Source organism: Chelon labrosus (assembly GCF_963514085.1).
Source record: "Chelon labrosus genome assembly, chromosome: 16".
In the NCBI taxonomy this organism is placed as follows: domain Eukaryota; kingdom Metazoa; phylum Chordata; class Actinopteri; order Mugiliformes; family Mugilidae; genus Chelon; species Chelon labrosus.
Window position 1 is genome coordinate 7180185 of NC_140349.1, and position 24587 is coordinate 7204771.

Genomic DNA, 24587 nt, shown 5'->3' on the forward strand with positions numbered 1-24587 from the left:
GGAGAGAATGTGAAGACATTTTTCTTGATCATTCAGATTTCAAACTCAGTTTTTAAGTGTGCATTGGCAAGAAATTAAAAAAATGGAAAACTGAACATCACATCAGCGGATAAAGGTCATGTCATTTGAATAACAGTTACTTAAAGCCATATTTCTTTTATTAAGATGCTCAATGTGCAAAATCTTGGTGCAAGAGAAATGTCTGGAACCAATTCCAACATTAGCTTTGGAAAAAACCCAAATATCTCTAAATGAATTGATATCGAATCGAATAAAAGGAAATTGTTGTCGCCAGCCAATATTGTGTTGCCTGAATCCTGCACAAATGGACCTAGTGGTGAAATTTTCTGAACAGCTGTGCCTGTGAATTGAAATTCTCTTATAATAAACATTAAATAAATGACTTAAAGGACACCAAACTCATTGCATGCATAACAGCGGAGGGCTGGCACGCTGAGGAGAAAGTCCGAGATTGCGGTTCACACTCACGGGAGTCGCTGTTGTTGAGGAGAGTGGCGGCGCTGCGGCTGCGGGCCAGGAAGGACAGCGTCGGCGTCATGAGCCGCTCCACGATCCGGCTCTCCCACGGGCTAAGACGCAGGCTGCGGGCTGACACAAGAGGGCGCTGTTAGTGTCTGGTCATAGCCCCGCAAAGGCTTTTAACACTCAACAACCTCTTCACTGTTGTCCACACACACACACAGACACACACACACTCTGCATAAAGTCTGCCTCCGTCTGATGCAGAGTGGAGCTTTACGCTGCGTTCATGTGCAGCTGAAAACACCATGGAATCACACATGAACGGAGTCAAAGCAGGATGATGGAGTGGGAGATGTTACCTGTTTATGACAACTATAAAATAAACACCTTTATCACAGGTGTTTATTTAGAAAGACAAACTTCTTAACAGCAAGACGCAGCTTGTGAGTCGTGGGTTTGATTTCTCTGACATAGAGTTTCCACCAGCACGTCAACACCTCTTAGAAGCATCAACACTGGATGATTTAAACATCATCAGGTGGAGCCAAGGATCCAAAGCTAAGCTAACTGGCTGATTATCTCTTAATTTAGAAAGGTTAGCTGGTAGCTAACTTTGCAGGAGGCTAATAGGGACAGTTTGACCATGTATGCACTATTGAATTAATTAGTAGTTAATTTTACCTTGGCTGCTGTTGTTTACACGTCTTTACTTCCTCGTTAGATTCCTTTAACTCGCCGTCTATTGTCCTGACTGCTGCAGCAAGACATCCCACTAAGTCTAATAAATATATACATACACATCAGTTTTAGCCTTGTTGCACTAGTTAAAGTGAACGCAGCTTAAAATCCTCAGACAGAGGTCTGCAGACCAGCTCTGCTTGCTCTTCTAATCCCTCAAGTTGCATCATATGCCTTTCCCCTCTGTTTTAGCACAATTATGTTTCAACCTCACTTATTTTTTTCTGTCTCTGGCTTTTTTTAAAAAAAAATTTAGAATTACTCTAATTTACATTTAAATCTGCTTCTAGCTTGTTTTTGAAAGGTGGTATATACCACTTGAACTATGTCTGCATTTTGAAATGGTGACCATCAACCAAGAAAAAAAAAGAAAACTGCTGAAGACACAAATATTGAAAAATGCTTTATGCTTTTATATAATTAGGTAGTGGCGGAGAGAGAGAGGAAATTATGAGGTGAGCGAAGAACACAGGCTGGAATTTAACCTGTGTGACTGTGGTGAGGACAAGGTGATCTTCAGGGGCAATTCATAGTTTAATTTTTAGAAAAGCTTAAACTGCTGCAGTTTACAGCTGGTGTCACGTGAATTTGAGGAAATAGCGCTTTTGTTCAGGGACTACTTTCAGCAGCGTATTAATATCTATTTAGTTTCCTGGAGGGTGTGAAGCTGGGGGCAAAGACTCATTGGCAATAAGGAAATAAATGAATTAGGCTAACAGGTGCTTTAGCTCCGCCCACTGAGGTCTCACTCACCTACTGGGGGTTTTCCTGCTGCAGAAAAACAACTCTGTACAACTCAAACTCCAGTCTGCCACTCAAGACACAACCAGACAAGATGAATGTCCGGCCAACATGTTGGGCACCAGACATAAGACGACAACAAAACAAAAACACACAGACCAGCAGCCCTAAATTTAATTACTTACCACTTAAAACATCACACAAAAGCCAGCGAGGCCGTTTACTGTGCAGAGGTTTCGTATTCACTTTCAGATTCTGGTGAGTTCAGCATTAGCGCCGTTCGTCCCACGAGCAGAGACGAATTACTCTGACCTTAACACGGCTCGCTGCTGCTGCTGTCGTTGAGTGTCATGAGATGAAGAGTCAGCACATGTGACGTCCCAACAACAGCAGGATATAATCCGACGCATTGTAATGACGGGTGGAAAAAAACACACACCGATAAATCACTCTCCCGTGAGCACAAGCGAACTTTAGGTTTAGTCATCTCCAGTCTGGCACAAATCAGCCTGGAAATATTTGTTAGATACGAGCGAATTAATTTTTAAAATACACCAAATGACTACCAAGAAACCCTGAATGAGAAGGTGAGGACAGAGAGACAAATAAACACAGGAAACAAAGCTCAAAAACGTCCATTGAGACAATTTCCGACTAATGATTTAAACCTAACCTGAAGACAGGAAGTAACGACTTGTTTATTTCCCCGTCAGAATAAAATACTTAAATCTGACTAAGACTTTACAAAACATATTTATCGATCGTCTGCTGGTGTCAGGACATCTGTGAGCATCTGTGACTCCAGTTGTAGTAGTGTCAAAAGCTGACGCCCTGTTGGTGACTTTTCTTTTTCTTTGCATGTTGAACAAGTCGAGAGATCTCTCTGAAGAGCACGACAAGAGAAACCGAATTGATATTTCCACAACAACATGATCATCTGGAATTAATAAACTGTAGACCGACTGATAAACATGATTCAGGAGAGACCCAGCTAATGGTAGCAGTTCCTGTTTGCCCCTTTTCCTTTTTGAACAACGCATACAGACTAGGCTACTGCCACCTGCTGGTAGGAAGAGTTATTTCCTTTCAGGCTCCAGCTGGACGTCGTCTAATCTTTGTGACCTGGTCAAGCGCAACGTGATTGTCCAGCTGACATATGGGGACACAAGGGGACATCTAGTCTGGCCGTTGTTTCGGGCGTCTGTACCTTTAAACTCAATAACTGAACTAAAACAACAGCGCCACAACATTTGCTTTTGCAGGAATTATCTAAGAAATGATTGCAAAACTACATTAAATGCTGAACTTGCTGCTTTCACTTCTTCCAGCACCACTTCTCTAACATCACTGGTTTTATTCTTTTATTTGTTCTCCTCCACTAAAACACAAGACATGTGAGAGCACACGAGACAAAAACAAACAGATCACGCACCATGAGATCTGATGAATCGCCACAGTTGGTCGAGTTAGTTTAGATTTACTGTTCGCGGTTAAAACATCTGACAGCGTGCTGTGCAAAGATTGACCCGGGCCGCGTGTGCCGACGACTTCAGCCTCATTTCAATGCTTTGCTGTAGCGAGCACTCTGTTGACAACGTATGCATGATGACACCTACAGACACATATATCACGCGTACACATGATGAGCGTGCAAATCACAACTACCACGAGTTGTATGACTTGCAGGTGTTGTAGCTTTTACACGTTCCACATAAAGGCAGCCACTTCTGCTTCACGCTGGACAAATCATTTTCACAACATGTTTTATGACTAACTGATAAACCTGACTATCTACTGTTGCTAGGCAACTGTGTTTTTTTTTTCCCTCTCTTCCCTCCTCCGCTTCTTTCTCCAATGCGGCAAGAGGAGGCTGAGCTGCTGCTGCTGCTGCCTGGTCTGATCTACTGTTCACCTAGAGGTAGATTTATGCCTGCGTCTATAGACGTCACCGGACTATTACTGGCGCATGGAGCGTAGCAGCTCCCGAGGCCAGAAACCAGAAATATGTACGTCGTTTCACTTCACGTTGCCTGCTGCAGCATCTGGAGCGTCCGTATTAGTGATGATCAAGCACAAAAATCTTAATCTGTACCGTAGCCGAGAGCCGAACTGCTGATTGCACTGTGGGTGATACGATCGACAATGAAACGTTATGAGGCGTGGAGAATCTGAGATGAAGATGATGCTGCTTCCATGTATATGTGCCAACTCAGGAGTCAGATGAAATGAGTCTGATATAGGAATTTAATTTAAATACTGAAGTGTGGTACTTCAAGATATCTGCTCAGTTTCTTGTTACCGACTGACAAAATTATTTTGAAGTATTGCTCTACCATACATTATTACAACTGAAATGATTTTGCTTTTGCAAGAGGCGTTTCTTCTTATAACAACATATAATTTGATTTACTTGTATTCCGAATTGTTTCCTTAAAATATCATGGATTTTAGAAGTTTACAGCCCTAGCTGCAGGAGCATTTATTTATTATATTTGAGCAGACGTTCAGGTTCTTTATATTTGAGGTCGGACACAACAATAAACCAAATGCAAAAAAACTGCAGTTCCTCAAATGACCACTTGAGGCTCGCTCCAAAAATGAGTCAATCTCCATGTTAAAATGTCCAGAAATAAACATGGTTACAGTCTGGTACAAAAAATGGTTTTGGTCTCTACAGCCAAGTTTTTTAAAATTATATCAAAGCTTAAAGTTGTGCATAATTTTGGGCATTGCTGCGTTGAGTGACTTGAGTAACTTTCTGCCTAGATATCACCCGTTCAGCATCAATTTCTCTCAAGTTCCACCTACTGAATTAGCCTGGAGTTAGGCAGAGCCAAAATGGCGACGGCTAGAGGTACAAGATTGAGCTTCAAATTGGGCTTTAGCATTTAACATATCAAAACGTCTGACTTTCCCATCAAACTCACCTGTACCTTGTGTTTACTTCTAATAAAGACATATTAGCATGCTAACATGCTAACATGGAGAGCATTATACCTGCTAAACATCGGAACGTTAGCAGCGTTGTCATGATGAGCATGTTAGCATGCTAATATTAGCTTTTAGCTCAAACAAAGTGAGAGCTGTTAGCATGCTACTTTGTTGTTTTACACCAACGTGAAACATGCTTTGAAGAGTTATAAGAAGAAACTCCTAAAGGCAGAATAATTTAGTAGTAATAACGGTATGTCATTAAAACTTTTCATTTTAATGCGAAACTGAGAAAATATATTAAAAAAATATTTTGTTTACATAACCAAGCAATTTTTATCTCTAAGAAAACAGGCTGTTTGTCTTTTTCCCTAATATAAAACACACATAAAACAACAATGAAACACAATGCATTTAGTTGATTCACTTGCAACAGTCACACTATAATATCCACCACCAATACCACCACCACCACCACCACCACCACCACAAACCACCAACAGTACAGTGGAGGGGGGGGGGACAACCAAAAAGAAGGTGTCGTAACATGATGTGAACTCATTAACCCATGAAACACACATACCCAAAAAAACAGACCACAGAATATGGCTCAGTGATGTCGAGGTGAAAGGGAGGCTGATCAAAAATGCAGAGGAGACTTAAAATCAACGACAAACCACCAACGTAAATTAAAATTAAATAATAAAAAAAACCACGATGCACACGAGACCGAGAGCGTGAGAAAAGAAGGTGGTAAATGACCAGTCACCAAGCACAGGCAGGCAGGCAGGCCACCAGAGACGACAGTTATAATCAAAATCAAACAAAACCAGATTAGGAAGGGGGGAGGGTGGTGGGGGAGATGATAGGAGGAAGGGAGAAAAAGGGAGGGGAGGGAAGAGGAAGCCTGGTGGACACTGACGTCGGGTCGTCCTTACTTCTGTTGGGGGAGTTCCAGAGCGTGGCAGAGGACTTGGACAGCCTGTTGTTAATGACAGGGTCCACCTGTCTCGGCAAGTTGACCGTGGAGGCCGAGCATCTGCCTGCACCGGAGAGAACGCAACAGACAACAACTGTTCACAAGGCGGCCGCTGTGCAGGCGGATGGCCCCGGCTGAGGACTGACAAGAGACTGGGGAGGGGGGCGCTGCCGACACCCTCGATCTGGATCATGCAGCTGTGAACAGGGACTCACCGCTCTCTGACGTTATCTTTAAATCTGATGCCAGACTTGGGGGAAAATGGGGAGGAAATTGGAGGAAAGTATGGGAAGGGTGTGGCGCATTTAAAAAAAATTAGCTTATGCCTTTTTTTTTTTTTTTTGCCCTGCTGCGAAACCTAGTTTATCAATATACATCACACACACTTTCACACATATTCAAGATCTTTCACGCTTTGAAGGAGAGAAGATTGTCTTGACCTCTGTTTCACAGGTCTGCATCGGGCAGCCCATCACATGCTTGACACCAGTAAGAGTTTGAGAAGATAAATTAGCTCGCAGCTCTCTGGAAAACACACTTCACACTTCTAATCTAATGGAACGTGGTCGTGACGGCTACGATCCTGCACACACACACTCTTGCTCGGATCCAAGTTTGCCCGAAAAACACTGAGGAGTTACATCATAAATTAGCGTGTAGGTCATCTGCCCCTGGTACTCCGCCCTCATGACAGCCAGGCCTTCACAAGCAATTTCCTTGCAATTGCATCACTTGAAGCAGTGAGTCACAGTCTGTGCAACACAAAAGGGGCTTGAGGATGTCATATATATATATCTGTGTGCATTTCTTCTGAGTTGCGGCTCATCTGAAACTCACTTTCTCTGCGGGACGTCTGGTTGAGTCCGCCCGCCCAGGACCACCTCTGCTGGCGGATCTCGGCCCACGTCTTCTTGGTCGACCTCTTGATAGCTGCCTCGTATCTCTCCTGCGGGATCAAGATGGAGTCAGCGCTCGAAACCCTTTTGTTTTTGAGAGCTGAATGATAGATAGGTGAACAATCACGAGGCTTAAAACGCCAGATCTCACCTTGTTCTTTTCTAGTTTCTGTCTCTGTTTCTCCTCCAGCAGCACTCGACGTTTCTCGGCCTTCAGCCTCTGCTCCTCCAGCTTCCTCCTGCGGTCCTCCAGCTGGCTCTCCCTCAGGCGTCGCGCCTTCTCCTCCTTCTCCAGCCATTGGGCCTTCTTCGCCGCTGCAGGGTCAACAGGAAAAGAAGAGGAAAAAAATAAATGAGCAACGAGTCTGTGTCTGAAACATTTGCTAAGCTACGGCTAAGTTAGCAGCTCTGCAGGGCTGTACTTTGGAGGCAAACATTTACCATGTTCACTATCTTAGCTTGGCGTGTTAGCATGTTTATATTTGCCAATTCACGCTTTACTCAGAGTATGTTTGTGGAGGTTCTCAGTCATCCAGGTTATAGCAGATCCAAAAAACGAGATGAAACAAAGGCAAGAGGAGTTGTAGAGTTTCTTGAAGATGTTTCATTCAATTTTAAAGGATTGGTGGAGAGTTGGGGTTTAAATGGGAACATCTGTGGGTGTAACCCGGCAGAAATGCACATGAATTTCATCCTAAAGATAAAGGACCTAGGCAAAAACAGAGTGAGCGAGGTGGTTTACGCAGTTTAGGAATGTACGGACTTGTACGTGGGAGAAACCATGTTTAATGGTTTGAAAGAGGAATAAAGGAAGCCATCTATGTCAAATTGGAAAACCCCCTCTTTGAACAGAGGAGGTGGATTGAGATATAATCTGCCATTAATATACAACACTGTCTGAACAGTCTGAAACAGGATCAAACACTTTCCTCCAACTTCAGGTGAGTATCTGGTCGTTAACAAACTACAGTCGTTAGAGTTTCTGATGGGCTACACCCAACTGCCCACCAGTCTGTAATCAGAAACTCTACAAGTCCAGCTGCCTTTTGTTTTCAGCTTTAATTTTTGGATTTACACAAAGTACAGCTGAGGGCGATGGGAAAGCCATTAGTTCTGCATCTATTGGTCATAAAATAAATGAGATTTTGACCTGATTACGGCGCGAGAAGAAGCTTTTGAGAGTTAAACGCTGAAGTGATTGCAGTTCTTCCAAGAGATACAAGAGATCTCTATGAATATAGGGTTCATCCTCTAGTAGCTGTAAACATCTGAACCACATTTCATCACAATCCAGTCAGCTGTTGATGAAATATTTCAGCCTAGACCTGCGTCTATTGGTAAAAAGGTAATTTGTCAGTATTTTAGAGAAAGAATACTTCATTTCCGAGTATAATCACCTAAAGCTCTTGACAGGCCTCTAACAGCAGCACCCGAGCAGAACGGGTGAAACAGATGGAAGACACTGTGTTCATTACGCTGTAATCCCCGATAACAGTAAATAAGCAGAAGTTTCCTGCTGGGTTTTACACCAGCCTCCAGCAGATGCCAGTTTGTCTTTGCACATACGCTGCTGCGGCTCATTTCTTGGGGAAACAATTAAACTGCAATCAATTATTTTAGATTAAACCGCCTCCGTTTGGGACAGAAAACTAATTTTCCCACCTGTATATAAATCTGCTTCCATAACATGTGTTTAGTTTAGGCGAAGACATGGGTTAGATCCAATTACATACAGCAAACGGCATGAAATGTTTTAATATTACTCCATAATGCTGCGAGTTAGACGGCATTAGAAGTACTTCTTAGTGGATTTAGCTCTGTGAGGATGTAGCAGCGTTGAGACGTGTTTTGTATTTAGTCCAGCAGCTCAGCTTCGCTAATGAGCCAAAGAGGCACGCGAGTCTGAGCCTCAGCGACAATGAGGAAGCCGTCTTCGCTCCTCCGTAAATCCAATTCCTCAAGAAAAATCTAATTACGTTGCAGCAGAATAGAAAAATACGCTGGGTTCATGCTGGCGAGCTGTGTCAGAGATCGGTTTGCACGAGGATATTTAGAGCGCGGCTGCTGTTACATAAGAACGAGGCATAACTATATGTTCAGATGTCATGATTTGCGGATTCATTTGCCGCTACCTGCTCACGTAGTGGTGTATATAGTTACACACAGAAGCAGACCGCTGCAAGCTCGACTTATCTCGGAGCAGCTCAAGCGAACCCTGTGATATTCCTGATGAAAAGGAAGCAGAGCTCCCCTTTAAATGCTGCAGCATGACCACATTATTGATGCTAATGAAAGTAGTAATTAAATCTAATCTGTCTGCAAGGCCAGCGGTAATGACGGCTCATTTTTCACGCCAAGTTCCTTGGGCAAATCTGCTTTGATTTGGCCTCTGTGTGCACGGAGAGTCTTTCACAATAGCTTCATGAGGAAAAACAAAATGGTTTTATTCTGCAGCCACAAAACAAAACCATGATTATAGGTGTGGACCATGCACGCTGGGTGGGAATGCCAAAGTAAATTTAAACGTGACGTGAGCAAAAACACATAATTCAACAAAGAGGGGTTCACAGAGGTCTGACGCTTTCACCAAACGATGGGAAAAAGAAAAAAAATCTCAAATGAATCGATTCATGGAGGGGAGAAGAACGGGAGGAAATGGGATCCCCCCGCGTCACAAGGCTGATTATTCCCAGATGGCAATGACTGCTGCGGATGCTGAGGGTTTTTAGTGAAGCCCCTTCCTTACCTTGCAGCTGAGTTTGCTGTTCTGAGAGCCATGCAAGGAGAAACAACGAGAGACATCAATAACCATCAGTCAGAGCAGTCAGCGAGACAGGGATACAAAGAGGGAAGAGGTTAGAGTAGAAGAGAATGAGAGATAAAAAGATGTGCAACGCTTTTAAGGCGGTTACAAGAAACTCCTGCTTCATGCATCGACAGAAGAGATATTTTGGAGTTAAGGGAGATTTGTGGCTTGAATCTCTAATGTCAGTTTTTATTTCTTACCAATGTATCTGGCTCTCTCCTCCCTCCGCTCCTTGGCGAGTTTCTGCCGCTGCTCCGAGCTCATTGAATCTACAGGGGAACAGAAAAAGATCCTTTGAACCTTTAAACTTAAACCTGCATTCATTGTTTTTTGGCTACTGAGCATATGCAAACATTTCTTTAATATATATACGTTTTCTTTTTGCTTTGTTTTCGGTCTCCTCCAGTTCCTCCAATTTCATTTCCCAAGTTTGAGAGTCGATTTTCCATCTTTATGTTCTTTTACTGTATGTTTATCATGAAAATATCTGTGTTTGCTCAAAGGTGTGTTGCACATGTAGCTTACAAGTAAAAAAAAAATACATTTTCTCCAACTTTCTGAGCCGACCTCGTTCGTGTAACTCGTTCCCATCGTTTCCAAATTTAACGGCATCACACGAATGCACCGTACACCTGCTAGTTGCTAACTGTGTCAGCTATTTAGAGCTGAGCAGGTAGAGGACAGTGCATGTATCAGAACATAAAAGTTACGGCCCATAAGACACAGAACAGTTGCGGTGTTTGCGTTTAATTCCCTGCTTCATTGTGTTCTCCTAAAACTGCAGCTTTAAATAATACAGTAAGCAGGTCATGAGTTTTGATTAGCGACTGGATGGAAGTTCCTAAATCTTCCTTTGCCTTCCTTTGGCTGGGCTCATTCTTATAAATCTGAGTGCAGGGTTCAGACCTCCACAAGGGGATTAAAGGAAAAGTGCTGCTCCGTTAATTTGTAAAGAGCAAATGGAGGCAGTTAACTGGCAGGAAAACTTGGACCCAAAACACGCTGATGGGAATAAACTGTTCCACTGCTGCCACCAAGTCCTAGACCTGGATAATGATTAGGAAAGGTCAGTGAATTTACTTTAATTTGAGGTTCTTCTGAATAAACCACAAGTCAGAAATACTGACACTTGACATATTCCTAATTTATGACATAAATAAGACTTAACAATTAACATATAAGGAGGACTGATCGAGTTTCAAGGTCAATCTTAAACTCTTGTGCGCGTTGTACATCAGCTTTTCAGCCATCCTGGTCTTAACCATTAATCAGAGTGAATCCTGAAGCTGTAACACAAGGATTTGTGTCTTTCTCTCTGTGGCTGTGAAAGCCCGTGACTGAAGGAACCCCGCGGTGCTCGCTGATCCCCCTCATCTCCTTCTGTGGCGGTTCTTCTTTCTCCGTGCTATGTAATATGTATGCGGTGTATTTTTTTTGTTTTTTTCAGCCAATCGCGCTGCAGCTCTTCATCCTCGTCGCCATAGCAACCTGATTTCCACCCTCTCTCTCTCCTCCACACCTTGCGGAGAGCTTCCCACACAGCTGATATGCAGACGCTACGAAGAGCAGAGTGGCCTGCAAACGTCACGTTACGCACCACCACCACCACCACCACAGCCACCACCATCTGTGTGGTGGGGATGACTCAATATGCAGAGAGACCATTAGTGTGTGAAGGTCATGCATGGACCCCCAGAAATGGAGGACAAATACGCACGATGATAATAACGTTGATTATGACGACAAGTTTAAAGCAGGTTTTAATAAATAATGCATGATGCCTGTCCTGACCTTGCTTCTTTACATCTTCATACCAGCCGTCTTAGATTCACGTGGGCCATTCCACTAGCCGCCAGCCCGCAGCAATGATGAGGAGAGGGCTGCAAAAACCTTCTAACCCCACATCATCAAACATCCGACAGGCAGTTTATCACGCCGCAGACACAGAGGGCTCTGTACAGCCCGTTTCGCTCGTGCAGCAACGCTCCCCCCCCCCCCCAAGACCTGGAAACTGTCTTTGATGTGTAACGTTGGTGGAATTCCCCTTTGTGTAGCCAACGCGCTCAAGACTGCGGGGGTGTGTGCTCAACCACACAAGATGGAGAGCAGGAGCACATGTGTAACATTTGCAATGCAAACACTTGGGCTATCCGACATAGTTAAGACGGAAACATAAACCCTCAACCTCAAGAATATTTATGGTCTGTAAATAATAGAGTTTCAGGTTTTACCACTTTATATTTATCCACTTTTTTACTTTACGGGCTAAGAGCTTGGAAGCATTTTGTTTGTCGTACAAATAAAAACGATTCCCTCGTCTCGTTCCAGGCTCTTTGTAATCATCTTGCATATTTTCCACAGCAAATGTTTCACGAGTAAAACAAGCAGAGCGTAAAAATATCACCAGTGTATAAACGGAGCTAACTCTTCTTTGCTGAAAAAACTATCAGCGACGTCACCTCTCCTTTTTGCGATGGTAGGAACCAAAGTCACTAATGATGTTTCCTTTAGGTGAACGTTTGAGGAACTCACCTGTGTCCGTTGCTCCCATTTGGTACCATTCTGAAAATACCTTTTCAAGGTACTATATTCGCTGTTGCTGTGAATTATTGCTCCTGGGGTATTGCTATCTTAAATCGGCATATGAAATTTAAATTGTGTGGCTTTGTGCTTTCAAATTATCCATAGTTTAGTCAATAATAAACAAAATTCAGCTGCAAAATGTTTGTGTGAAGCAATTAAAGATTCTGATACTGGTAACAGCTGCTTTACGCGTAATAATTAAACTCATATTTATGGACAAGTATCTCCACCTCACACTTAAAATGCTGTCAACTATCTACCTTTCTTAGGCTGAGGGCTGCTGGTTGAGCCAGGCGTGGATGGCCTGACGTCCGTCTTGGAGGAGGCATCTGTCTTGGTGGGCGTCTCTGTTTTGGAGTCTGTTTTAGGAGAGAGATCTGAGATGGCCGAGTCCTCCGGAGTCAGAAGGTCTTTCCCCAAAGATTTGTCCCCATTCTGGATGGACTGAGAGTCTGGCTGCAGGGGCAGAGCTGCAGGAGAGAAAGAGAAAATGACGAATAACGAACAGATATCACTGTCAAAATCATAGCTGACGCCCAACTAGAGTACTTAGAGAAGACGAAATCATCCTGACAAACTACGCACGTCACCCCCTGTGCTGTCACTGTTGCCTTTTGTCTAAGACGTGACTTCTTGTTGTCAACGTTAACGTGCGTTCTCCGAGGTGACACTTCCAATAAAAGGCGTCGACTTCATCTCTCCCTCCACGCCTTCACCTTAAACCTGCGAATCCCTCGTGGCTCCATCGACAAACACTCCAGCCTCATTAGAAATAATTAACATCTCTTTCACACGCGGTTCACACGAACCAGCTGATCCTACGCTGAGTCAGCGAAGGCTGCACAAATAAAACCCTGATGTTAATACTCGCACCAGTAAAGACACATATTTAAGAAAGAGACAGGCTTAAGGGAAAGAGGACAATATTGGAGTGTGTGTTTTTTTTCCGAACATGAAATGCTTGTGTAGTTTTCACCACAGCGATAATTGATGTTAGATTTGTTAAATTATTCCCACAGAGCCACAGAAAATACAGTATAAGTCCCTTGACTTGACTTTGGCAAGTTTCTCATCCTCATCTGGGACTCTGGAGACGCAAAGCGTGACAGTGCGATGAAATACTTCTGAAGGCTTTTTAACAGAAGTTTTAACAGCTTGTATATAAACACTTCATTAAACGTTCACTAGTGTCAGTTTTCTTTCCATGTTCGTATCAGTGCCTGTGTGTAGAAATCCTATAATAATCAGAATAAATGAAAAGTAAAAGTTTAGCAACTAATAACCACGTTAATGCTTGATCATTTCTCTAAGGTTGGAATAAATACATTTTCTCTGCACATGTTTCCAGAAGCGGCAGAAATGTGGAGGTTGCAAAAAGATGCACGAACCCGGGATTGATTTGTGCAGTGCAGTTGAAAATGTGCACCCACCTAAACCTAAATCCTGGCTATTCTCCATGTTTTATGCTCCTCAGAGGGCAGAACCATTTCAGACAAGTTATATTCTGATGGATATGCTGGGGCATGTAAACATAAATGATCTTACTGGATCATTTGTTGCCCTACATTTCAGTAACTTTGAGGAAGCAACTGGATTCTGGACAATTTCTCAACTTTACGATTAAACTAGAGTGTTTTGTGCTTCACCTCCACAAAATTAACAACGTACGATGTTGTCAGCGCACATGTGAGAGCGGTTTATTGCTAAATGTTTCGCTGGATGACCCTAAGGTGAGCTGAATCAACAGACGGCCTTCATTCAAGTCGACTACAGGGTTGTGTTTTTGGATGCAGCTTGAAAGAACCTGTTTCTGTTCGCGAGATTCAGTTTGAATTCTGTGTATTCCCTCTGATGATATCACAGTTAGTATCACTGTGAATATATAGCCCTTCCTTTCTTCTGGTTAAGTCATCTTCCTTCTTCCTTGTTTTCCTAGTTTTAATTACCCTGCATCTCACTGCAGCACTTTTCAACACCTAAATTGTAAATTTTCATTGAACTATAAATTACTTAATCTAGTCATTAGATTTTGTGTGCGTGTCCTTCATTTAGGTCCTACTTCCTTGCTACACATCATAACACAAATAACTTTTTTCTCCCATCCTTCAGCTTGATCCCGTATGACCCAAACGCATCATGAGACCTTCCCTTGCTGACTAGTAAACACCAAAGTCTTTCAAATTCTATGTCACGGTCTGTTAACCGTCTCCAAAGGCCGACATTTAACCTTTTATACAACTATTTTCACGGGTTTCACAGGCTGTGAGTAGAAAACATCCTTTGAAATCATCAAATGCTCCTGCACAATCAATAGTTAGAGTCTTTTACACCATGAAGCGTCGAGGAGTCTCTGTGAAAACCTCCTAACACCGAGCACCCTTCATGTCTCCACACAGATCCAGTCATGAGGCCGCACTTCCTGACCTCTGACCTCTACGCAGGCTGACAAAAAGCCACAAGACGCATCCTGTTTGAGCCCCTGCTCCGACTTTGTCTTCACGCCCGGCCGTCCCGCTGCTGATGCTGTCACCGGGCTCCTCTGCCCGGGAGCTGCTCGTCCCTCCTCCACTGTCTGGTTGTCAGGCCCGGACAAGTCGGTGACAAACTGCTCAGAGCTGCAGTGACGCATGGGGAGAGGACTGAAGCGGGATGAGGGGACAATCTGTACTCCTCCGCAAGGACACGTAGAGAGCAAGGAGATTTATGGAGAAGAAAGAGCTGCAGGACAATGAAATGGTGCAGCAGGCTGCTCTTGTAATGTAATGAAGGATGGGGGGGGGGTGTAGGATGTGAGATGACAAAAAAGGAGATAAAGACAGCTCGGCACATGGCTGAGAAATAATGAGACAGCAGCTCGGAGATAGTGAGGTAAAAAGGTGAGAGGCTGTAGGCGGGACGCCAGCTCTCCAATCAAGCCAGCCAATAATGAGCAGATGGAGCATGACGCTCTCCTCAGGCCCGTCCAAACGCTCACCGAACCACATAAATCACAGATTAACACTGGGCTCTTCTCCAGCTACCCCCCCAACTGTACTTCAGCTCAGAGCTTAAAGCACAAGGCCCTGCCACAGAATACTAATGGAGGAATAATAGGATGTGAATCAAGGCCCCCATGTGTGTTCAGACAAGAAAGCAACTGTAAAAAAAAAAAAAAAAAAAGGATTCGTGTTCCAGCAGGATGGCACCGCCACTACTACCTGATGTTGCAAAAAGGATTAGGATTTGGCAAAAAGAGGATTGCAGTGCTCCTCCTTACTTGAGGAGATTACGTGTACGCAAAGTGAAGCTGACTTTATTGAATTTGAAGTTTACGAACCTTTTATGGTTGCGAGAGGCACAGGGGAGCCCAAAGAAGGAATGATCTCAAAACACTTGAATTCCCTGAATTTAAAATATTGGTGGGAAAAGAATTTCTGACGCTAAGCGACGACGAGGTCAAGTCTGTATTTATAAATAACACTTAACAGTGCTGCAGTCTGAATTGCATTTAGGGTGAATATTTAACGACCTGTAGACTCCCCATAATTTCTAAAGTCCACCTTTATTTTCCAGTTTTTGCTTGTTTTTGTAATCTAAAACTGCGTCTAACTATACGGCAGAGAAATCCCTCATATACGTGTGGCTCATGCTGCAGCTCTGACTCAAAGTAGTCATTACCTTAAGTGCTGCATGGGTGTGGCTGCTCTGTGTTTTCATATTTCTGTAACAGCACTGAGAGGGCAGGAGTGATGACGGTTGGTTGTTTTAAAATGAGACAACACATTTTGAAATAAGAAATAACTTTCTTTTGCAACTTGGCTGCTAAACTACACCGCGCATGTAGACATAGCTTAAGCTGCAAGGTCTGACTGAAGGTGATGAGTCTGTAAAGACCTCGTGATAAGTGATATTTGTTCGTAATATCAGTTACATTTATTAGTCAGGATCTGAGTTGACGCCACAGGGGGGGAGAGCAGGAGAAATAAATGTCATGGCCTCAAAGGGCACGGCTCAGGAAGGCAATTACACTTCCAGATTGCTGCGTTGCTTTCTCGAGTCTCAAGTTGACTCTGAACACACAGGTATCGGACGCATATTTCTAGATTTAGCGTGACGTACACGTTCATGTCCATCATGAATAAACCTCCATATCCCTGCTTAGAGACCACAGAAAAAGGTTTAGGTTTACGTTTTCATTTTTACTCTGATACTAGTTGAATATCTATTAGAACGCTGCAAACAGGAACTGCTAAAAGACAATTTGGCATATTTTAAATGGTGCTAATTTGCCAAATTGTAAACAAACACAAGCAAGAAACAGGCTGCAGCACCCATCAGCTGACCAGTCAAGATTACACTTCCTGTTTACATCCTGCAAAGCATGATGGGAATAGGAATCTTTCCCGTTTTTAATGTTTGTTGCTCTATTTTCAACATTATAGATGAGTTCCTGTAACAGTAATAATAAAATTCAATACAACATAGGTGAAACAGAGTTAAACGTCAAGTCAACAAGTTCTTCGTATGGCACGTGATCATCCATTCATGTGACGAGCTCCATTTAACACAGAAACACAAATTCAGCATGATGTTAACCAGTCGCCCCCCCCCCCCCCCCATCCCCGCCCCTCGTTCACTGCCAGCTCGGGTTTCTGTGCCACTGTGACAGACTCCGGGTTTATAAATAGCGATAAGCACCATACTGAGAATGTCGGCCATAAAAGGGGCTGGCTTCTGCCGAGGCACCTTGGGACAGCGCGGTGACCACAAACTGCAGCATGTGGTGCACCAGACCTACTGCACAGGCTAGGCAGGAAGCTAAACGTTGTGTTTGTGTGTGGGCCATGCTGACTGGTAAAATCCATTTAAATCCATCTGGTGTTAGAACTGTTTTCACCAATAACAGAAAACAACAAGGAAGAGAGAAATGAGGATCGGTAACCTGCCAAACTGGAAAGCAAAATATAACCACATTCAATTTCAGCTGAAACTTGCAAATAATGTTAATGTTTCCCCTTGGACTTCTAGATTAGTGTAACACACCATTTGAAGGCAGTAATACATTATATATGTATGCTTATTATGTGTTAATTGCACGTTATAGGATAAACGTATTTAAATAAATGTTTGGATGCATTTCTACATCTGAACTTATGAGATTTGCTAGCCTGGTGTAGGAAATAAACTGCTCTGTACGCAACTGGACAGTCCTACATCCAATCTGAGCCAAACAAATTCAGTGGCACAAGGTTCAGATGGCGTGGATTACTACGTCGCTGTTAACTCTTCTGTCCATCACCACATAAAGCCCACAAAAATGATTTGATTGGCGCATAATCAGTTTCCAATGGAGAGACTCCAGACCGACTTTCAGCCCCAACGAACAATTGTGGGTGGGGAATTTGGTTATATTTTTTGCAGCAACCAATCCCTTACTACCATCCTGGCCTGTCCACCTTAAACCAAAGGTAAAATATCCAAAAGACAGAATAAAAAGAAATGGCTTGCTGGAGTTAGCTTTTGAGGAGCCCCTCAAGACCCCATCATCCCCAGTCCAATAGGTCCTTCCTAAACCTCTGGTGCATAAACTTGTTGCTTCAAATCCACTTCCACTTCCTCCAAAATAAAATAAAAAGTCTTAAAACTACCTGTCAGTTACCTTGAAATGCAGAACTTCAGTGGTGCAAACAAACACAGACAGATGAACTACTGGCTTCTGGGTAATCCAACCAGTTTCTCTAAACACCACACATACAAACATGACTCTTTGTTCTTGAAACCAATCCATCCACCTATAAGTGCTAAATACTTCTTTAGTGCCAGAAAAAGTAAATCAATACTGATGCATCATGTCAGCCAAGAGCACCATTGAAATTAGATGCGAGCAGTATACCCTCTAAACTGTCTATATTGTACTTTCTGTATTAATAACATCGCTAACTTCACTATTAACAATGCCACAATGGATGCATATCTGGATAAAAAAAAATAATACCTTAATATGATGTAATGGCAGAGAAACCTCTAATGGATCTTTTGTAAAAAGCTGGATAGCTGCAGAGCTTCATGTTGTGTAAAGCAGGTCATATTCTATTGTTTGGAGTTGTGTGCATATGTGTGTGTCTTTGTGATGAGTAGGACATGTAGGATCTGGGTCAACCCGACCTCAGGAATCCCTGGCATCCACATTCCCCACATCCCATGTATGTATGCACCAAATGTGTGTCTTTTGTATGAGTTTTCATAGTGGATGAATTTATCCACACATGGCACAAAGGGAGGAGATTATGTTCTCCATGTGTAGCCAAAGCAGCGGGATAACATCTGATTGTTTTTGCCCGAACAAACAAAGCACCTCACTCTAGGAATGTGCACTATTTCACCCCAAAACACAGCACGCATGTCCTTGACCGACGCCTCCACCACTTATTCCTTTAGGGACGGGAAAAAACGGAAATGCTCTTGGGCAACAAATATCACACGCCCCAGGGGAAAGCAGAGGAAACACATTCCAAGGCCCAAAAACACGCCTCCAGTTTGGGTGTCACTAAACTCCAAATTCTCCTCCGCAGCTTCATCTCAGGACAATCAACAAAAGAACCAAGCTCATGTACAAAAAGTCAACACTACTTCAAACCTTTGAACCCTTCAAAATGTCCCTCAACGTTGCAAGAGGTCACTGGACCAACAGCTGTATTTAATCAGTTCCAGTGACAACAACATGCAGAGCTGCTTATCACTGTCACAAATGCAGGGGAAGAAAAAGCTTCTCTGTAATGATGAAAGAGGAGAAACCTTTACTTAAAAGCTAGGTTTCAATTACAGACCTCTCACTCTCAAAATACAGGTCTGTCAGCTGTTATGGACAAAGCTGCCCTTTTCTCTTTGAATCCTTTAATGTGCAAGTCTGGCTAGAAGTGGAACTAGCTGACAGTTTGCTGAGCTAATGTCTTCCTTTCTCACACACCATGAACTGGCCGACTTAACCACAGACATTTTAGTTGACTGTGAAAGAATATGTCCTAGATTTCACACAGAATAAGATTTTTTAAAAAATAATCTCTCATTTCAGGATTTGTTTTCTCATGAAATAATGAGTCACAGCCGAAGCTAGCTAAACCGGGGAAAGTGTAAGCTAATGCTCATGCTAAAAAAGCCCGTAACTACTTTAAATGCAAATCAAATGATATCTAAAATTGTCAGTATAGTTTTAATTCTTACTGTAAAAGACAATGCAATAAATATATTTAAGCAACAACTGTTCCAGCTGTAGCTATTGCTAGCTACCAGGTGTTAGCTAGTTAGCCAGACATGCTACATCGTGAGTAGACGATACAGATAATATCTTACGTCTTGTTAACTACTATTGCTAACCACACTTCTAATGATATGATGTCCCACAACTGTAGCTAGCGACAAACACTCCAGTTTACTTAAGCTCTAGCTAATGTTAGCTAACAGCTACATGTATTAGCCAGACATGCTACATTTGAAGCTTACTTTAGAGAAAACGCATTTATATTGTGTATTTTTCACTATTTTGGAGGGGGGGGGGGGGGGGGGGGGTTTGGAAATCTGATAAAAAATAAACACTATTCTCAATATATGTTATAACTTAAACCTATTTAAAGCTGATTTCACAGTGGCTTCACAAGCTGTTAGCCAGAATGCAGTTTCTTTGTTTTAATGCAGTGAACATCCAAAATAAATATAGCACACTATATCTGAGCAATATTCAAGACAATCAAAAATGCTGGCCTATAACGGTAAAGACAGAGGAAACCGGCTATTAATAGTATTAACCAAGTACTATAGAGGCAGTAAGCATTTAAGACCAAAGACAGCAGGCAACAGGATGTTACTCCTCTGCAAACCGGCGGGTCCTCCAGATGCTTTTAGCCACAACAGAGTGGGTTACCCAGTCACAAAGACACAAAATAGAGCCAAGCATAAATCATACATGAATCATCCATTATTCACTTTTCCTGTCTTCTCTATTAACCAGCCTCAAGGCCCCTACTTAAAAATAAGGTCAAGGGTTGTGCAGCGAGACAGGAAACGGAGAGAAGAGAAAGAGGATTTTTGATCCATTTTGAAAGTTGCAAAAAAAAGCTTTTCTCCGGTCAGCGTGCACATATGTCAGCCGTGGTTTGTTGTGTCTGAAGTCAGGGAGTTTAATTTCCCTCAGCCAGTGACCTCACCATTACATCACCGCAGCAACTTAGCAACGGTAAAAAGGGCACAAGAGGTAAATGAGTCTTTCCTTTCTTAGTCAGTGTCACACCTTACAGCCAACATGAATAAAGGGAAGTGGCAGTTTTTTGTAAAAACAAAGACCTGGCCTTAACACTTAAGTATGACTTATGATGGATTTTTTAATAATTTGATTACTGTTAAAAGTTTAATAACAGAAACGTACAAAGAATTTTTCACCCTGTAGTTCTGTGGAGTGTTTTAGCATCTTTCAGCTCATTGTTTTGGTTTTTACAGCTTGATTCAATGAGATATCGATTATAAATTATTGTAGTATAGCTAGAAACAAATTGGTAAACATTGGGGAGAATTTAATTTCTAAAGAGCCAGATATTTATCTCAGGAGCTGGTGGAGACCGAAGTCGTGGCAAAAAGGGAGAGGAAAAATAGGCTTGAATTCATCAGACCATGCACCGTTCACCATGTCAACTCTACAAAGCTAAATACACTAATATTGTTTCCAAGACACACAAAAAAAGTTGTGGTCGAGAGACAATCATTTTGTGTTTATTTTTTGAAGGTAAGGGCTTTAATTTGTTTCCCCAGGGAATTAGCTTAGGTAAGGTTTTGGCACTAGAACAGAAAATTCTCAAACAATACCCAGGTTTGTGTTACGCCAGAGAAAAATAAGAGGATTTGCCCGAATTAAAAATAATCTCACACACGTAACAGAGACAAAAAGCGAAACAAAAGATAGAAAATAAAAGTAAACAGAGATCTGCAGTAACAATGAGCCGCACTGCAGCAACCTCCGTCCTGTTTATGTCTCTCAAACTGCAAACCTGCAGCCAATTTAAAACTCTGTTTAATAGACTCTATTACATGACTCTCGCTAAGACTTTTCTTGCAGTTTTCAGCAAAAACAAAGTTGTGATAGTGTTGTGATGGGACCGTCGGATGGAAACACAATCAACAGAAGCATATATTAAGACCACAGCTGCGCCACAACCACGCTCTTGTTTTGGACTCATAAAGTAGGGCATAACTCTGTCTGGCTGAGTAGCGTTGACCTGGCAGCATGGAGAAGTGCGATGACGGACTAAGTTTAATCTCAGCTGAGGACTTCTTTTGGTGCTGTAACGGACTGTCATCGGGTTCGGCCCGGTCAGAGCAGGTCAACAAAGGACACTTCATCTGTACGACAACATACTCTCTGACTGTGCACTGAAATCAGATTTCTGATTTAAACCAAAGCTGAACTGATGACAACAGTTTTGAAATAGTTTTTTTTTAATTGCCTAAAATGAGAATATTAGGTGGATTTCTTATTTTTCTGTGATAATAAACTCAATATATCCAGATTTATAGCCATGGTATGGCCAAACTGCAACTTCATGTCTGATAAATGGTCCTTTCTCTAATTAATCCTGACCAGTGGACAAGTAATATGTTAAATTTGTTAAATAACTAACCCATATGTTAAGGCTGCAAGCCTCAAAATTGCTGAAAACTGTTGAATGCATGCACAAAGGATGCATATATGGTTGTAACTGCATTTATACTTTTGGGAATTATGTAATCTCTTGAGGCGCATTTTAAAATCCATTCAAATCCATTCCGTTACCCAATTCCTTCATTTCCTATATTACATTAAGACGAGGACAAGGAAACATTCTTTTCACTAAAATCAAAAGGAACAGGGTGCTGCAGTATAAACGCTGCTGTGTTTTTGCTCCAAAAACATCAGATGTTGAATCATTTCTGAGAAAAGACGCAGCGTGCCTGGGGACACCGATGATGCCTCGTAAAAGGTCATGTAGTCTGATTTGCTGCAGCTTCAGACAAACAAAATAAGGAAAAATAATGTTATCAATGTGCAAAACAAAACTGAAAGCAGAAGGCTGGAGGAAAACCTGTCTGGCAGTTTGCTGCAGCCTTCTTCTGGCCTTCATTTTTCTTCTGAGAGAGGAGCTTTTCAAGGATTCTTTCACAATGCGCATAATGAGCTGCTGGCTGGGTCGCCACGGCTCGGAGTGGGTGACGGAGGAAGCGGTGCAGCGTGGCGTCACCATAGGGGACTGCAGAGGTAATCAATCGACTGGTGAAGCAGAAAAAAGGCTGCCGTTTAACTGGTCGCTCGTCTGCAGTTCAAAAAGCTGGAGAGCAGAGAATCACAACGAAGACCGAAAAAACATCTGACAAAACCACATGAGGAGTGCTCCTTACACAAGAAAAAGAAAAGAGTTTCTCTGTGCAGTGTCTTTGGGAACTTGTTATAAGTCAAGATGGCTGGGTCACATCATCTGCACTGGAAGGCTGGGCATGATGTGTGCTGATAGACGTGTGTGTTTAAGTGGGCATGAACATCAAATGCAGCCACAACAGGGCTGTTATCTCCACACACACACACACACACTTCAAAGCAGGAGAGTGGGGCAGCATCTGTTAGTAATTCTCCCGAGGTTCAAGTATCACATCAACTAAACCATCCAAGACATGTCGCAAGGCACCATGGGTAAAGGGGACCAAGTACATTAAAGGATACAGCTACGAAAACCTACGAAGCTGCAACAACAAATGCAACTATAATCTGGCTATTTTAACACATGTTTATGCATCAGTTCCTTAGAAGGTATTTTTTTTTAGCTTATTAGGTTTCCTTTAAAGCAAGAGCAGCAAAAAAATCTACTATTTAACAATAAATGATGACTCGAGCTGAATTAATATTGATGAATTAAGCTTCAGTGCCCCAGGAATTAAAAACAGTATGCACTGCAGAATAAAAAAAAAAAAGGAAGATGTACCTTTGGGTTAGCTGGAAATGCCCTGAGGATAAAATCAATACTGTAGACGCAATCTGCAACATCAAAGTATTTACGCTGCATTCAAGTGCAGAGCAGCGCCGGGCTCAACGGCTAAAATCATGAAAGCGTTCCTCAAAATGTAGGATATGGCATCAAACTTTAAGATCTGATGTAGATTTGTAATATTTACCAATCTGTGACATTTCGCTTCCTGATTTAAATGAAATATTTGCCAATTTAACACTGGGAGATTGGAATTGGGGAGGGACTGGGACTCGGGTTGCTTAGGTTGGGGTGCTGGCATGAATGGTAACTAAGAGTCACTCAGATATATATATATATATAAACTACATGTAGACCGGTTACTATAACGCTGCGGTGATGCCCTGTCCACATACAAAGCGATTCAATCACCATCTATCACTTGGTTGCTAGTGGATGTTCCAGGCTCTGGTTGCCTTGGTAACACTCTCCTATATTTCCCACACAAAGCAGAACATAAAACTATTTTTATTGCATGGACGGAGCTAGCTCTTGTTGATGCCAACGCTCTCTATCTGAAAAGAGGAAACACTATCTGGGTTGCTTCTAGACCGCAATCAGCATTTTGGTGAATTTAGTGGTAGGAACCAAAGTCGAGGAAATGAGTGTTTCCTTGCAGTAAACCTTTGTGTATTGGTGTCATATGTCAATATTAGTTGCCCCAATCTGTCATTGCCTAAACTGCATTGCTTCAAAGCTGAAAATAGTTCAACTTGGTACCTAGCAAAGTTTTTTTTTCTCTCCTATCAGCGCTACATCTCTCTATAAGTCAAATTTGCTGTCCGAAAGTCTATAGTTAGCTTCACTTAGCGTAGCATCGGCAGCCACGTTCCTGCTAGTTTAACAGAAGTATTAATATATCAAATTCTTGAAAAAAATGAATAAATTAAATGAGGTTGACGTTTTGTAAGATGGCATATCCACGATGTTTGCTAGCAAAATCAAGCTAGGCATTAGCACAATGACACAGAGCTAAGTTAGCTAGCTAACATTTTGCCTGGAACTGTCTCCGTGTCAGATTTGCTGTCTGAATGTCTGACAACATAGTCTCTTGTTGACAGCCTTACAGTTTAGAGCAACTCAAAGTAAAAGGGAAATTAAAGAGTTAGCTTTCCTTAGCGTAGCATCTGTGGTCTAGCTGAAAAAAGGGCTTAATTACAGTGGTATATCCAATTCAACACTTTCAAAATCTTAAAGTTTTGTAATATAACTTCTTACCTATGCAATGTTACTGGGTGCTTTTTAACTAAAACATCCAAAAATGTGGCATATTCATGATGTTTGCTAACACTAGCAAAATCAAGCTAGGTATTAGCATGCTAACTGGAAATGCTGAGGTAGGCAGTTAATGTTTGTGCCTCTTTCTTCTTCTGCTATATTGCATTATTCTCTTACCATCCCATAATTGCATC

The 24587-nt window shown here is 42.3% G+C and overlaps 1 protein-coding gene across 3 annotated transcripts in view; it reads right to left on the reverse strand.

Moving 5' to 3' along the window:
* Positions 1 to 24587, reverse strand: part of map7d1b (MAP7 domain containing 1b) — a 37118-nt gene that overhangs the window by 9337 nt on the left and 3194 nt on the right. For 2 of the 3 annotated variants that reach the window (XM_084563795.1, XM_084563794.1), the window contains exons 2-7: positions 12418 to 12627; positions 9775 to 9843; positions 6920 to 7083; positions 6710 to 6818; positions 5832 to 5936; positions 490 to 609 (exon numbers count right to left, since the gene is read on the reverse strand). In XM_084563795.1, coding sequence (XP_084419921.1) covers positions 490 to 609; positions 5832 to 5936; positions 6710 to 6818; positions 6920 to 7083; positions 9775 to 9843; positions 12418 to 12627 — 777 coding nt within the window. The remainder of the gene's footprint in view (positions 1 to 489; positions 610 to 5831; positions 5937 to 6709; positions 6819 to 6919; positions 7084 to 9774; positions 9844 to 12417; positions 12628 to 24587) is intronic. The other variant, XM_084563796.1, reaches the window with a different exon arrangement.